At 36.3% G+C, this 15,318-nt stretch overlaps 3 protein-coding genes across 5 annotated transcripts; all 3 read right to left on the bottom strand.

The window, feature by feature from the left end:
- Window positions 1-884: 884 nt before the first annotated feature.
- LOC105778421 (malate dehydrogenase, mitochondrial) lies at window positions 885-3,954 on the bottom strand. Its single transcript, XM_012602131.2, has 7 exons — window positions 3,539-3,954; window positions 2,923-3,096; window positions 2,414-2,582; window positions 2,087-2,148; window positions 1,826-1,947; window positions 1,592-1,709; window positions 885-1,291 (listed from the first exon to the last, which is right to left on the bottom strand). Exons 1-7 carry the CDS (start codon window positions 3,770-3,772, stop codon window positions 1,151-1,153), a joined length of 1,020 nt encoding a protein of 339 aa, XP_012457585.1. The 5' UTR covers window positions 3,773-3,954; the 3' UTR covers window positions 885-1,150.
- A 2,368-nt stretch (window positions 3,955-6,322) lies between these two features.
- LOC105778419 (UBP1-associated protein 2C) lies at window positions 6,323-9,693 on the bottom strand. Its single transcript, XM_012602115.2, has 2 exons — window positions 8,281-9,693; window positions 6,323-6,600 (listed from the first exon to the last, which is right to left on the bottom strand). Exon 1 carries the CDS (start codon window positions 9,596-9,598, stop codon window positions 8,282-8,284), a length of 1,317 nt encoding a protein of 438 aa, XP_012457569.1. The 5' UTR covers window positions 9,599-9,693; the 3' UTR covers window positions 6,323-6,600; window position 8,281.
- A 929-nt stretch (window positions 9,694-10,622) lies between these two features.
- Window positions 10,623-14,127, bottom strand: LOC105778428 (transcription factor GTE4). Of its 3 annotated transcripts, none has more exons than XM_052630675.1 (5): window positions 12,149-14,127; window positions 12,008-12,053; window positions 11,776-11,892; window positions 11,628-11,695; window positions 10,623-10,875 (listed from the first exon to the last, which is right to left on the bottom strand). In XM_052630675.1, exons 1-4 carry the CDS (start codon window positions 13,802-13,804, stop codon window positions 11,670-11,672), a joined length of 1,845 nt encoding a protein of 614 aa, XP_052486635.1. In that variant the 5' UTR covers window positions 13,805-14,127; the 3' UTR covers window positions 10,623-10,875; window positions 11,628-11,669. The 3 variants fall into 3 exon arrangements, with proteins under 3 accessions (XP_052486635.1, XP_052486634.1, XP_012457595.1); XM_052630674.1 differs by having other exon boundaries at window positions 11,666-11,695; window positions 12,149-14,126; XM_012602141.2 differs by having other exon boundaries at window positions 11,666-11,695; window positions 11,776-11,889; window positions 12,149-14,124.
- Window positions 14,128-15,318: the final 1,191 nt, after the last annotated feature.

The raw sequence follows: 15,318 nt of genomic DNA on the forward strand, positions 1-15,318 counted from the left end.
TTTGTTCGTGTCCTTATTCTTTGTAAGAATCTGAGACACTGAAAGCAAAATTCCATTTGACAACTAGTAATATCCAAAGTAACTAAAGTCAAAAGACAGTACATTTAATTGTCCCACTTAATAGACAGTCTTATTTTATTTTATTTTTATTTTAGAATTAATTGGTTAATCACATCAGCTCCTCATAATAATAGTGATGAGTTTGATATTAAATAGTGTATGTTTTTCTATCAAATTTATATTTGATGCATTAAATTTATAAATTCACAACGATGTGTCACTTTTTAATGAAGTATGGTCCTTGTGAATAGTATAATAACATAGTTGTTAAAGATATATATTTATTTTACTTTTTACAATCATTTATTTATTTATAGGTGGAATCACTTTACATTAATTTTAATAGAATAAATTATATCGTTAGTCACTAAATTAAATAAATTAAATCGTAGTAGGACAAATTGTTAATTTTTATTTATATATTTGTGACATCCAAAATTATTTCTTGAAAAAATCTAGATTATAAAAGAGAAGTGAAAAAACAGAGAAAGTATCTATTGTTACTTAAATAAAAAAAACTTTAAATAGTTGAATGATTAAATTATATTTTTAATTAAGTGACAAAATAAAAATTTATCCATTGATGATGTATAAAAGAAATAGAGTTTTAATACAAAATAAATATTTAAAGGTCCGTACAATTTTTTTGGAATAATTACATTCTAAAACCAATTTAGATGGATAAATTTTTTTACTATTTTTGAACATTCCTTTGAACAACTAAAAATAATTTGTCTGCAATGAGCAGCCATATATCTTCAAAAAAGCATTAGAAAAGATGCTTTAGGATAAAAAGTAAGCCTTCATCACCACCAAAGACGGAATAATCAAGGAAGATTAAATGTAATATCACAATTTTAAAATGGTTTGCAATTAAACATCCCCCACCTAAACAAAAAAAGGGTTTTAATCACACACTCCCTGCAACATACCACTGGGAATTATTAGTGGAAACTTATGGTATGGCTATCCTATTAACAACAGCAAAGCCGATGCTGCTTGCTGCAAGAAAAAAAAAACCCCAATAGCAACCGAAGTAACTGCAAAATTTTCATTGTTCTAATGGAAGAATATCTCAAATAATATAAACTTAATTCTGGTTGGCAAACTTGATTCCCTTCTCTATAGATGCTTTAAGTTCTGGTTTAAGGCTCTCCAAACCTGCCTGCTCATAGTCAGAGAGAGGACCCAACCCCATAACTTCCTCCACACCATTCTTTCCAAGCCTTACCTGCATTTACAGAAAGACTTTACAGTAATGAGTGATCGGAGAGGAAAAGAAAGGCTTTCAATTCAAGCTAATAAATTGTAACCGGGCTTAATTCGCTAAAGGGTTGGTAAAGTGTAAGACAAGAAGCTATGTGAGTTTGGCTTAAGTATAGAGTGGGGGTGGGTTTAGGGAGAAATCATAACTCGGAACTTGGTGCACTTCATCCATAGATATTAACAAGTGGAGCACAAGAACCATTCAATAACAAACTCGGGATGGACAAAAACTTGAGATATGTCAAGGTCTTTTGAAAAAAATCACCTTAGAAGCAAAGAAGGGAAGTTCAGTGACAGTTGACTGTACAAATGAACATTCCACGACGTCAGGAACACCATTCAGTCCCTTAAGGCAAGCATCAGCGAAAATTGCACCAGCATAGCTGCACAAAGAAGCAGGACAACTTAGGTTAAGATCATATACTTTCATTTTACAACTATACATACAATTGCAAGGAAATCAAAACATGAAGGTGATGAAGTTATGACTGATACTTACGCCATTGATAATGTTGCTGATCCCTTTCCAGCCTTTGCTTCCACAACTTCAGTGCCTCCATCTTGTGTTCGCTTTGTTAGAGCCTTGATATCCTCTTCAGGCAAATTGGCTTTTGGTGTGGCCTAAACAAATTTAAAATGAAACTTAGCGAAGGCTATGATTAACAAAAAACTGAAAGGAGCACAGCAGTGTCAAGCATTAGATACATTTCGATATGAAATAAAAGCAATGATAAAAGGGATACAGGGTACAAGGAAGTACTTGGGAAAATAGTGGGAGAATGGTTATTCCAGCATGGCCACCAACAACTGGAACATTAACATCTGCAAGAAAGTGAAGAAACTTTATCAATCAGATAGTTACTTCTATAATCCAAATTTTCTGATTCTATAATATGTTTATGAGTAAAGGACTTCTCATGAAGGAGAAAAAAAGTCTACTTCAGAAACCCTCAACTTGGAATATTGCTTATTTTTCATAATAGAAGTTCTCAAAAGAGGAAATGGAGGAGTGGTAAACGACCCCCTTTTTTTCCTTTTGTTTATAGCAATATATATAACTTCCTTTTGAGTAGAGAACTCAACAAACCTGCAACATTCGCTTTTGCCTTCCCAGCGTAGAAAGTCTTAGCCCTAACCGCATCAAGGGTAGTTACACCAAACAACTTTTTCTCATCATATGTCCCTGCCTTCTTGAAAACCTCAGCAGCAATTGGAACAGTTGAATTGACAGGGTTGCTGATCATATTAACAAGTGCCTGAGCCATAAAACCAGCTTATTAAATAGTTGGGAAAGAAAAGTCTCATAGAAGCTTACAACATAAAGAAATAATTCATTTGTGCTAAGCAATATCTTTCAATTATCAAAACTATCCATTACATTTTAAAGAGCAAGGAAATAGGTATAAATCGTTTAGAAGAAATAATTCTATTTCAGCTTATCCAATCACTAGCACAGCAATCCCTCTTTGGTTCAAGTTTAACAGTCATATAGAAGAAACAGAACCTAACTAATTTAAGTCTTAGAAGCATGAAGGATCCAAATAAAATAGTTCTCCAAAGAAGATAAATTAAAGAAAAAAAATGATACGAACTCACATTAGGGCAATACTTGGCAATAGCAGCACATAGACCCTTGACGATTCCAGCATTGATGTTGAAAAGATCGTCGCGAGTCATACCAGGCTTTCTTGGCACCCCAGCAGGAATGATGACAACATCACATCCCTCCAAAGCTTGCTTCAATTGATCTTCACCAACATATCCAGCAACCTGAAGTCACAGGCACAAAAGGATGTAAGTTGCTGAAGGAATAAAGCAGTCAAATGAACATGGAGATTGACATCTACATGCTCAGGTAAACAGATTGCATAAACAAGCAACAAAATCCAAATCTCAAATCCTTTAAAAACAAGAAGAGTCAAGTGATCAAGCCAAATGAAAAGACATATATACAATACTCAAATTAAATCAGATGCATTAATATAAACTTCCGCGAAGATGAAAACATAATAGCAAAGTCAAATTTGAATGGAATCAAGCAACTAAATCATTACAGAAATTCCATCAACAAAAACATTAGATCAACTCATACCTCCGCAATATAGACAGATAAATCACATTTTATTGACAATAAATTTAATAAAAACTATAAAATAAAACACAAATTCTAAATCCAACAGAAAAAATAAAAAGATGAAATTTTTATATGGACCTCAGATCTGGTGTTGACATGGCTGACATCAGCTGCAACGCCGGGAGTGTTAGCGATATCATAGAGAGCCAGCCGAGAAACAAGAGGGTTAAGCTTCATGAGGAGAGCCAAGGGCTGGCCAATACCTCCGGCAGCGCCCAAAACCGCGACCTTCCGGTCGGGAACAGATTCAGTGGCATATCCTCGGCGGAGGAGGTGCTTTCCGGCGGCCGATCGAGCTACTGATCGAAACATTGTTGCGGAGAGTTCAAGCTGAAGAGTGTTGGAAGGGCTTGATTGAGAGACTCGAGGAGGAAGAAATGCTTGGGTTTTTTGTATTTCACTCTTTTACTGCTTTACAGTAGCTGCCAAATGTCCTTTTTCCTCCTTTTTTGAGCTTACCAAATGATTTTTACTTATCTAACGTTTTTTGGGTTATTATTTAAACTTCAAAACTATAATTATCTGATTCCCTAACATATTTTCAGTATTTAAAAAATTAAATAAACCCATACATGTTTGTGTTATTTTATATTTCTAGTACTTCATTCGATATCTTAATAATTTTCTTATATAAAACGACCAAATTAATTTTGAGGAATATGCTACTTTGATCTTTAGCATCTTACCCCACACCAACCAAGCAAACAGGTGGTCATTGATGTCAGATTCTGATAAGCTTTTTATCTCATCCAAATAGTAGAAAAGGAGGTCTGAGATAGAAAAGAGTTAATGGACTATGGTACCATTAAAAATATGAAAAACACAAAGAAAGAAAAAGGTTTTGTTGGGTCATATTATTGGAATTTTCAAATATGATGTTTTCAAAGGAGTTGAAAAATATAGGAGGAATTGATAAAGAAATATGTTAATCTTCATTCCCACTTTTAATCTATGTATATATTTCCTTTGGTACAAAAATCCATGTATACATACACAATACTATGGAATAAGGAATCTTCATGACTGAATTTCTAGGGGTTAAGCTACAAATATATGCTGGGCCAGAAGAAAATAAGGGCTACAAATGTATGGTCAGTAAACCAATAAACACCACTTGAGACGCACACTACCGCATAACTTCAGGTTAGGCATCTGATGCTGATTTTGTCAGTCTAGACAGGCCCCCCTGGGAGCTAATGGTAATTTAACATTCTAGTGAATGTGTCCAATCTTGCTTCATTTGAGTGCTGTGGTGGAGCCAAGCCAATCATACGCCTTCCATCAGACCTTTTGAGGTTGGATTTATTTATGCCTCGGTGTTCCACAGCAGATGGCCAAAACAAGGGGGGAAAGAAGGTACCAATGCCAGTTAGCATAATATAAAGAGAGCATTAATCCCACCCATCACCATTAAAAACATGTCAGTCACACACATCCCTACCTACCCATCAATAAAAGCGGGGGGGGGGCGAATGGGAGGAATATACTCCTGGTTCCTTAACAAAACAAAATTTCTTGAAAGCAAAAAAGATAAACAAATGGAAAAAGCCAAAGAGGATGACAATGAAAAGAGTTGAATGGTTGTGTTGATTTAAATCTTATAGACCAAATAGCCCCATCTTTCATCAAGTAAAACAGATCCCATTTTCGTAAAGCTAACAAAGAAGCATGGTATTGAAGAATCAAAGTTGAAAGCTCAAAGATAATTCAGTCTGCAAAATAGTATTTGAGGCACATTTTTGGCAACTACACGACAAAAATAGGATATAAGGCTTTCTTCAAAACCACTTAAAAGCACTCACAACAAGAACCTCCTTTTAGAGGAACATGCCAAGAGAACTGAGTAGGTACAGATATCAAAATCAGCTAGCACAATCATAACCCACAAGGAAGTTGTTTCACAGATACATCACCTCCACTCGAACTGGATATTGACCTAAGGTTTCAGTAAGTAAACTTAAAATTTCATGAACTACAGAACTATAGTTAAAAGAAAAGGAAAATAAAAGCTACCTTTTCAACCAGCCATATCCACAAAACCTATCAAGATACTAGCTCTAATGCATGGTGATCACAGAGTCCAAACCCCACTGAACAAAAATGTCAACAAAGAACGTTGCGGCAGATAGGAGAGAGGGACTCGGTTTATGTTGCCAATGAAGTGGTACACAGAAAGAGTCCATGTGCAAGTCCAAAAAACCGGAAAAAACTACACAGATTATACAAGCAAACTGCTGATTAAGTACACCAACACAAAAAATATAGCAGCACCAGATCAAGAAGCAACTGACAATTTACTGGTATGCTTAATGAAGTACTTGCTCTCACATCATTAGGTTCATAACTGAACCCACCCAAGAAGTCCATGATATTTGGGCATTCTACAAATTTTATACACAACAAGGAGAAAAGAAATACTCCACTTGGAGAAAAAAGGCACATCAGTCAAGTATCAGGTGGAGAGGAGAGTCCAACACTACCAAAACTCTCGCATTTGTATGATAATTTGATGACACAATAAGCTTGAAGTCATCTTTGGGTGGCAACTTTAACACGTAATTAAGCCAAGTACAGCAGAAGTGTAACAAAAACACAAAAGTTGACATTAGAAAATGGTGTTACGACTTTATGCAAAATAACAGTCCAGTAGCATTTTTCTGGGAGAGATTCACTACAACCCATTAATTTATACAGCAAAATAAATAACTACATTTAACTTCAAAAAATAAGCTGCATGTCTGTTTTTAGTATAGTCCAGCAGAGTACCTAATAGAAAATCAATAAGAACAGTGATATCAACCAAGAAAAAAATAAAGTTCCAAGTAGAGGAGATGCAGCAACAACCACGGATACCGGCAAAAATAGGCAAAAAACTGTCACTACTTGTATTATTAAAAAAATATACTAATAACTAAAAGGTACCACTGGAACAAGAGTTCCTAACGGAACACAGAAAAACTAGTCTAGATCACATGTTTTGCCAACCAGCACTCAGAAACAAACATCTTAAAGGAGCAAATCAAGAGAAGTGGCTGTAAGAGCCCAGCTAATGCATTCATCAAGCCAGAGTATATATAGTCTGCATTCAGGCAATCACCAGAACCACAAAAAGCATCTGCGCCCAACAAGCTGTCATAAACCTGAATCAAACACCCATTTATAACTAAATTCATCATTTCACATCATCAAGCAAAAAAATGAAATGTCAAAAACTAATTGAAAACAATGTATTAAAGCAACACTAGCGAAATAAAAACACATGCATACCCGCTGTACTTACATGTAGGGATAAGCTCAGACATTTGCCCCTTTTCAAATGAACAAGAAAGAACAAACAGAAACACAAGGCAATTGCAATAATCATAGCGAGAATATATATAAACATATGTCTATCTAAATTGCACAAAAAACATTTAAAAAAATGTCTTAAGACTTAACAGTGATGGAAAACTTTTCCTCAAGAAAATTTGGATTACCAAATAATGGAAAGCTAGATTTCATTTGAAATGAATGAAGATAATATTCCCTCTGATTAGTTAACAGTTGAAACAAACAGCAAAAAGGCATGCAAGGCGCCAGAAGCAAATCAGATGAACAACTAAGTTATAATCTACAATGCAAAAATGACATATTTAAGGCAAGTTAAACTGGAAATAATAATAAATACGAGGCACCATATAGAGATTGAAATCCACTCTTCTTTTCTTTAGATGCAATCAAATGAAATGCAAAAGCGTGGGCCATACAGAATTGAAATATTAAATGATACTACCGAGGAAGACACTCAAAAAACTGCATAAACATTGAAAGTACACAGCAAACTCAAGCATGAAAGAGAACTGCTATCCTATCTGGAAAACTGATCACATAGATGGACATCTCATCCAATATCAATATTATATATATCTGTTCTCCAATTGGTAGCAGTAAAATAGAACCAACCAAGATAATTTAAGTGTACCCAAAAAATTTGTGCTTTATCAACACAACAATTCATTCAGATCATACCAAAAAATAGTAAAACACACGTACTGAATACAGTTCTCTAGACATGATTAGACAAGATCATAATATGCCTTCCAACACTACAAGTCAAAAGGGAAATAAATATGAGACACAAAGAAGGAAACCTTAGTGCCATACCATAAAAGAATTCTAGAACACTCACTATGTAGGTGAAAATGAGTAAGTGATAATAAACAAGAGGGGAAAAAGGTTCCATAACTATGGGAATGATAATTTTCTCATCTGCATACTTGATTATTAAAAAATAAAAATATATATAACGACACTTATGTCCTTCATTTTAAAGGTTCACTATAATTTTGTAGATGATTTCACAAAAGAATAGAGATCAACCGACTCCTTAGGGGGGGGGGACTCAATCAGAGGCTTCTAGCATAGATATTAAACACCAACCATAGATAAATAAAGTTGTCTATACAATAGGGGCATATAATTTTCACAAAAGATACAGGCAAATAAAAGAAGATATCAAAACAAACCAGCAAAAGTGAAAAACCATTTTGGAAAAAAAAAATTGACCATGTATGGTATCTTTTACAAAAAGAAGTAAAATCACCATATGCAGACAACTATACAGGTATATAGCACACAAGTAACAGAATGCTGACCAAACAAAGCAGGAAAAGAAACACAGATTTTGAAGCAAGAACAAACAAGGAACAAATATCCACAACAAAGAATATGAGCAAGCACAAACACAAAATTAACTCACTCTCAATCGGCAGAGAGTAAAAAAAGCATAACACCTGATGTAGTATAATGAATTTAAGGAATGCTAAATCAGGGAAAATAACCTCAGTAGAACGGTGGCCCATTGGGATACATTGCACCGGGTGGAACTCTTGGCGCAGGGGATGTCCCAGCCCCTTGGTGAAGCTGACTAGGGAAAGCAGCCGAGGAAGACAAGCTATAATGAGCAGTCTCTGGATAACCACCAGTTGGCATCCCAGCTGAACTCGGCGGCATTCTATACAATGAAGACCCTCCACTTGCAGCACCCAACCCACCCCCCGCACCAGCACCAGTCAACCCACCATAAACAGTTGAACCTGGTCCGCCATAGCCAGCTGATCCTGGTCCACCATAGCCAGTTGAACCTTGTCCACCATACCCACCATACGGCCCACCAAGTCCAGAATAACCCCCAGCAGCAACACCGCCATTTCCACTCAAAGCGCCCACTCCAACTCCTGATGAATTCAAGGGATGAGGATGACCCATAGGACCAGGCGGCCCTTGCATCCCACCTGAAAACCCACCATAACCTCCCGGCCCACCATATCCTCCACCATGTCCTCCCATTCCCATCTCTGCGTTTCCCGGAACCCCACCGCCACTTTGCATCATCCCGTCTTGTCCTTGCTTCCCTTTTTTCCCTTCAATAGCCAGCTTACAATTCATTTGTCTCCCATCAATGTTCTTTACAGGCTCCGCTAACGCTGCCTGAGCCCCTTCTGCTGTCTTATAAACGAAAAGAGCAAAACCCCTTGATTTCCCCGTCTGCTTATCGAACCCCAAGGGCCCCTCTTCTATTTCCCCATACTGAGAAAAATGGCCCAATAACTTATCCGCCGGCATATCATACGGTACATTGGCTACATAAATCTTCCTCATATGAATATCCACCGGGTTACTATTCGTCGCCGAATTCCCTGCCGCCGCCAGCTGTGTCACGGTGACTCTCCCGTCGATTTTCTTACTGGGTTCTTTAAGAGCAAGCAAAGCACCATCTACGTGCTTAAACGTAACAAATCCGTACCCTTTCGATTTCCCGGTAGTCTTGTCGAGGATAACAACCGCTTCTTCAAGTTCTCCATATACCGAAAAGAGTGAACGAAGGCCATCAGTTGTGGTATCCCAACCCAACCCACGTATGAAGAGCTTCCGTTGAGACGGATCTTGATCGGCAATAGATCGAACGGCTGAAAGAACGTCGACGTGACGACAAACGGCGTCTTGGAGGATGTCGAGGAGTTGGTCGACGGTGAATCGCTCAATAAGTTTGCGGCCATCTTGTGGGGTTAGTTTGGTGATAGGGTCAGGTTCCGACTGCGCTGAAACAGTACCGTTTTCATCTAACTTGCGTTTCTTAGTTGGATCCATGTATTGCATGTTGGAGGATGCTTTACCCTTAAAACCCTAACCCTACGAAACTCACAGAGAAAAGAGAGACCGTCTTTCAACTTGAGGCTTGAAGATGATAGAGCCTAAAATTCCGCGTGTGTTATTTCTTTAAGGACCTGATTGTGTGAGCCACTTTGGTTTTGGGCCAACAACTCATCTTTTGTATTGGAATTTGGGCTCACCCCTTTTTCTGGGCTGAGATTTGTAACTTAATCAACACTAGATAAATTTTATTCAAGAATAAATCTCAAAATTATACATGAACTTTGATTTAATGTGCAATTATATACATAAAACTCTAATTATGGTTCAAATGTATATTTAAAATTTTAATTTTGATTTAATCATCCACATCTAAAGAAATAAATATATCAATTTATTTTTATATTGAATAAATATAATTATTTATGTATCTAATATATAAATTTATAATGATGTTTTATGAGTAATTATGTTAACAATTTACAAAAATTGGATCAAATCAAAATTTCATTTCTAAAATTACACATTAAACCATAGTTCATATGTAGTTTTGATATTTATCCCTTTTATTTATAATCACTATACCTAATTTATTTGTAATAATTTACCTTTTGAAAATTGGTGTATTTTTATATAAAAATATTAATAATGTCAATGTTCGGGCTGAATTTATAAGTTGAAGAAATTTTATTTTTTTAAATATAAAAGTTAACTCAATTATTTTTAAATTCGGCCACAATCCTACTTCGTAAAAGGACAATATTTTGACGCTTGATTAACTCAAAACACCAACTCAATCAAGCACATTATATAACATAAAATATAGAATAACATGATAGGTGTTATAAAAGGAAGGGTAGATATGGGTGCTCATTACAGATAAATCACAATTAATTCTTAAACCTTGGTATTGGGTTAACATGTTTAATCTGAAAAATCCCCTTCCTATGATTTCTGTTAAAAGGTAGAGGTGTGCAAAAAAAAGGATTTGAAGAGATGATAGAGACAAGCAGCTAATGAACATGGAACATTGGACGACCTACAAAGAAACTTGTTTTCCCTTGCCACAACTATGTTTATGTTACAATTTGTCCAAAACAAAGATAATGAGATTCGGATGATGTTAACTGAAAGAAGCAGCTTTGCACACTTCAGTTGTACAAAAACAAAATTGAGTGTTTAATGTCATTCATCCCCCTTCTAAAATGGTAGAATCACATTTTTCTAAAGTTGTCGGTTGCTAATCTGTAATGATCTTGAATCACCTTCCATCATCAGATGATCTATACAAAAAGCAACAAGAAGCTCATCAAATGTAGAGAAACAAATATAACTGCATGATACATATCTAAAATGAATCAACATTTCTGCTCGGTTTAAGTTTTGCTTAGAACTCAAGAACCATGCACATGATGTTTAAAACAAAAGATTCATGTCAAATTTAAATCCACAAAATTAAAAAGATGAACTCTGAATTGGGCTCTCATAGTCGTGATTAAGGTCTCGGTGATATAGGCAATCATGTGATGGAAGATAGAAATGAATCGGATGAAATGTAATCAGCAATTCAGCAACAGATACAACGATCTGAAGTGAAACGAAGACTTGAGAAATGTTATAACCGAAGGAATGGACTAATGGGCAGGGTGGGGGGAAAAGAGGAAAGTACTTAAAATGATATATATGATCCATGAGCAGAATATGACAACAGCAGAACATTGGTCATCCAAATTTTCAAATTGCTATCAAGCATCTTCAACATGCATGGAACATGTTCCTACTATGGTCCAATTTCAGGACATGAGACCAAAACCATCTTAAAGTTCCTTTTTTACCTATCATAATAAGGACAGCCATGAAAGGAAGTAAACAAAACAGGCATCAGAAGGATCAAAAACTATGTAACCTTGTATCTTGATATGTGTTTCACATGAAATTCAATGCAAACATAATCAAAAATACAATTGCACTACTTATACAAGAAATAAGGATCGAAAAAATTCATTAGCCAAGATAATGACCCTTATGGCCCTACCTCAGTTAAGTCCATTAAAAACAAGGTGAACTACTCACATTATCAAGATGAATTATCACTGTCAGAACCTGCATGAAAGTAGGGGTGTAAGAAATCTAGCATATACACACTCATATGAGCATAATGAAAGAAAAACTTCAATATTTACCACTTGATGAAGATCCAGAGTCACTGCTAGAACTGCTTGAACTACTTGATCCACTCTCTTCATTTTGTTGCCTTTTTCCATGAATAGGAGGTGATGTAGGAACAATCCTCTCCGCTGCTTAGCAATCCAACCAGTTTTAATAATGAGTGCATGAAAAATTCATCTTCTTCAGACCTAAACAAGTGACTAGAATACCAAGGAAAGCAAATTCTTGCAGGTACACAGCGATTACCTGTTTCGGCTACTTTTGATACCTTATTAGCAGGTGGTTCCAGATTCTGCAAAAAGAATAACAACAAAATGTTTCAGTGAACAAAAATTCCCAACAGGCAAAACAATTGGAGGTTCAAAAGTCACTTGTCCATCATCTTACAGTCTCCTGAATATTATGGTCATCTTCAGTATTTGCTTGAAGAGCAACTTCAGCATTTTTCTGGATTTTGCTCAAACTCTTTTTATAGTTAGTCACAAATCTATCTAGTTCCCAAAGCGTTTCTGGATCAACACTATCGATATCCACCTCAATCTCATCTTCTTGCTGAAAAAGTGCCGCATTCCTCCTCTTAATAATCTGGACAATGCTATCAAGTTCCTCTGAAGGCAAGTTCTGAAGGTCTACACTGAGTCTCTGCTTCTCCTCATAAGTCATATCCCTCTTCTCAGGATCCTTTATCTTGGATTTCTTTGGTACTCCAATCCTATCACTAGGAGTCAAGTCCACATCTCTTGATTTGGGGTCAACAGGCATTGTCATGGATTCTGACCTCTCAAGAGTCCTAGCTTCTAATGGTAGTGATGAATGAGCTAGAGCAGGAGGGCCATGAGATTGAATTGGTGCTGGAGCTGGAGCTGGAGCTGGAATTCTCCTTGAAGTGGGAGTTGGCAAACTGTAATCATGACTCCTTTCAAACCTCCTATTAAGGTTAGACTCAGACCCTATAGCTGCCCATTTTTCTTCAAATAGCCCTGACAATGTATCTGCCATAACATGCACATCCTGTCCTTTCGGGTTATACAGTATTGCATTACTGAAAGTTAGTCTCACATCCTCCGCAAACTCCCTAGGTGACTTGTACCAATTCTTGTTCAACCTAGTCTTCACCGTACCCAAATCCATAGGATGCTTAACAATTGAATAATAATCATGCAACCCAAGCCCCTTCACATCCACCGGTTTATTAAAAACCCAACCAAACTTATGCTTCATTAACTTCCCTAACAAATTACTACAACTCTTAAACATCCGACTTGATAACTTCTCTGATGCAACCCCATCTCCCACTTGTCTCACATTATTCTTCCCAACATTTGGTTTCATCTTCTTCTTATTCTCTACAGGCTTCAACTTCTCCTTCCCTAAAACAAAGTCCGAGTTCTTATAATACTGATTAGCTTTTGGGGTTCTCTTCTCTTTCTCCACAAACTCACTCCCATTCCCACCACCATTGCCATTGTTACTCCGATCATTCTCTTCCACTGACACAGATAATCCATGAAAAGGCCTTGAACTAGGCAATCCCACAGAACCGACATCCGAGTTCATTCTAACTAAACTTCCACCACATCTATCAACATCCTCATTCCCTAAGACCCGCGAATTCGAATAACCACCACTAAACCTACCTTCTTTAGCATCAAATTTCTTAAGTAAACCCCTAACTTGCTCAAGTTCTCTAGTTAACTTCCTCTGCAAAACTCTAACATCGTTCTTGGACAGAACACTCAAGTTAATCTTAACAAGGTTGTCATATCTTACATGCCCAGAAGTTGCAGTCCCGTTGGTAGCATTTTGTGCACCCCGCTGCAACTGATTATGGCTAGACGAATCATCTGACGCCACGGCATCGAAGTGTTGGGGTGGCAGCTGCCGAGAGGAGTTGTGATAATCAGCTGTAGTAGTGGTGGGTAGAGTTTGCTCAGAAGATTGGTGAGGGAAAAAAGAGGGATTTTTGGGCTTGTTGTGGGTTTTCCTGGTATAAACTTTGTTGTCGTTCTTTGATTCTTCACCTTCAGTTTTCCCTGTAGCCATTCATATAAGAAAGAGGAGAAACAAAAAGAAAACCCAATAGATCAAATTTTCAAAGGAGAAGAAAGGGGGAAACCCCTAATTGAAAAATACCCAGATTAGGTAAAGGCTTAGAAATGGTGTTTTCATGTTGGGGCTTATGTTTGGGTTGTATGGAAAGATCAAGGTTTTTGAGAGGGAGGAGAAAAATGAAAATTTTAGGGTTTTTGAGAGAAGTAAAAAGAGAGAGCGAGGGTTTTGGGTTTTTTCCTTTTTAATTTTTTGGTAAAGAGGGAATTTTGGAGGGATTATTTGGATCCTTCGATTTGTTTCTTTTGGTTTTTGTTTGTTTTCATATTGAAGAAGAGGAGAGTGTGCGAGAATCTGAGAGAAGAGTTAGTGCACGCGCGATAGAGAGCGAGTGACTGAAAAAGGGGAGGAATGTTTAAGGTATCACCACGTCAGATGGGAACTTAATACAATTGGCTGAGCCTAATGGATTATTATTTTTCCTTTTATCTTTTCCGGAAAAACAACTCCACGGAGACAGAGAAATCGGTCAAACAAGACGGCACGAGAGTGAAGGGTGACCCACTTTGGTTTGGACTAGAGTTGTCGGGCCGAGTTTTAATAAAATTCTACTTCCATTTAATAGGTTTGAGTTTGGCCCAGCTTGAAAAATAAATCTAAATTTTTTTCAAGTTCGACTTAAATAAAAATATTAAAATTCGAGTTCGGCCCAATTTACTCATATTAAAATTTTTTATTTTATTTTTATAAAAAATTTAAAAATATAATTCATTAAAAATACAAAAAATATTAAAATAAATATTTTTAAATAAATTAAAAAATTCTTTATGCTTAAATAGCATTAAGATAGGATACAATTTAACAAGCAAATGACTCTAAAATAGTAGCAAAATTAACAATAAAATAAGATTTATACAATATCCAAATGATAATAACAAAATAGTAGCAACATAGTAGTGAAATGACATCAAAACAATGGGAAAAAAATAAGAAAATAACAGCAAAACAGTGGGAAAATAGCAGCAAAGCAGTGGGGTTTTTTTGCAAATTTGGGTCGGGTCGAGCTAGGACCAAGCCAAAAAAGCTTACCTGAGGCTCAGCCCGTTTTCTAAACGAACCTTATTTTTTAGCCCAAATCCATTTTTCGGACCTATATTTTTACCCAAACCCTTTCACTTTTTAGGAGGGCCTGGCCCGACCTATGACAAGTCTAATTCGGACCATTCTTAAGGTGGGTTTGGATGGGTGATGCGTTTACCTACAGTTAGTGTAAAAACAACGGTGGCGATGAGATTAGATACTATAACGTGAGACAAAAGGTAAACTAAACACACTGCACCGCACTCAATTGTCCATCCAAACCCACCCTTATAAATGAGATTAACATATTTTATATTTGGTTAACTACTGCTAAAGTTAAAAGTATCCATCACAAATTTTACTGAGGTAAACTACTTTAATCCTTATTAACTTTTCACCTATTTTTATTTTAGTCAACTTTTTTATTT

Source organism: Gossypium raimondii, chromosome 1 (assembly GCF_025698545.1).
Source record: "Gossypium raimondii isolate GPD5lz chromosome 1, ASM2569854v1, whole genome shotgun sequence".
In the NCBI taxonomy this organism is placed as follows: domain Eukaryota; kingdom Viridiplantae; phylum Streptophyta; class Magnoliopsida; order Malvales; family Malvaceae; genus Gossypium; species Gossypium raimondii.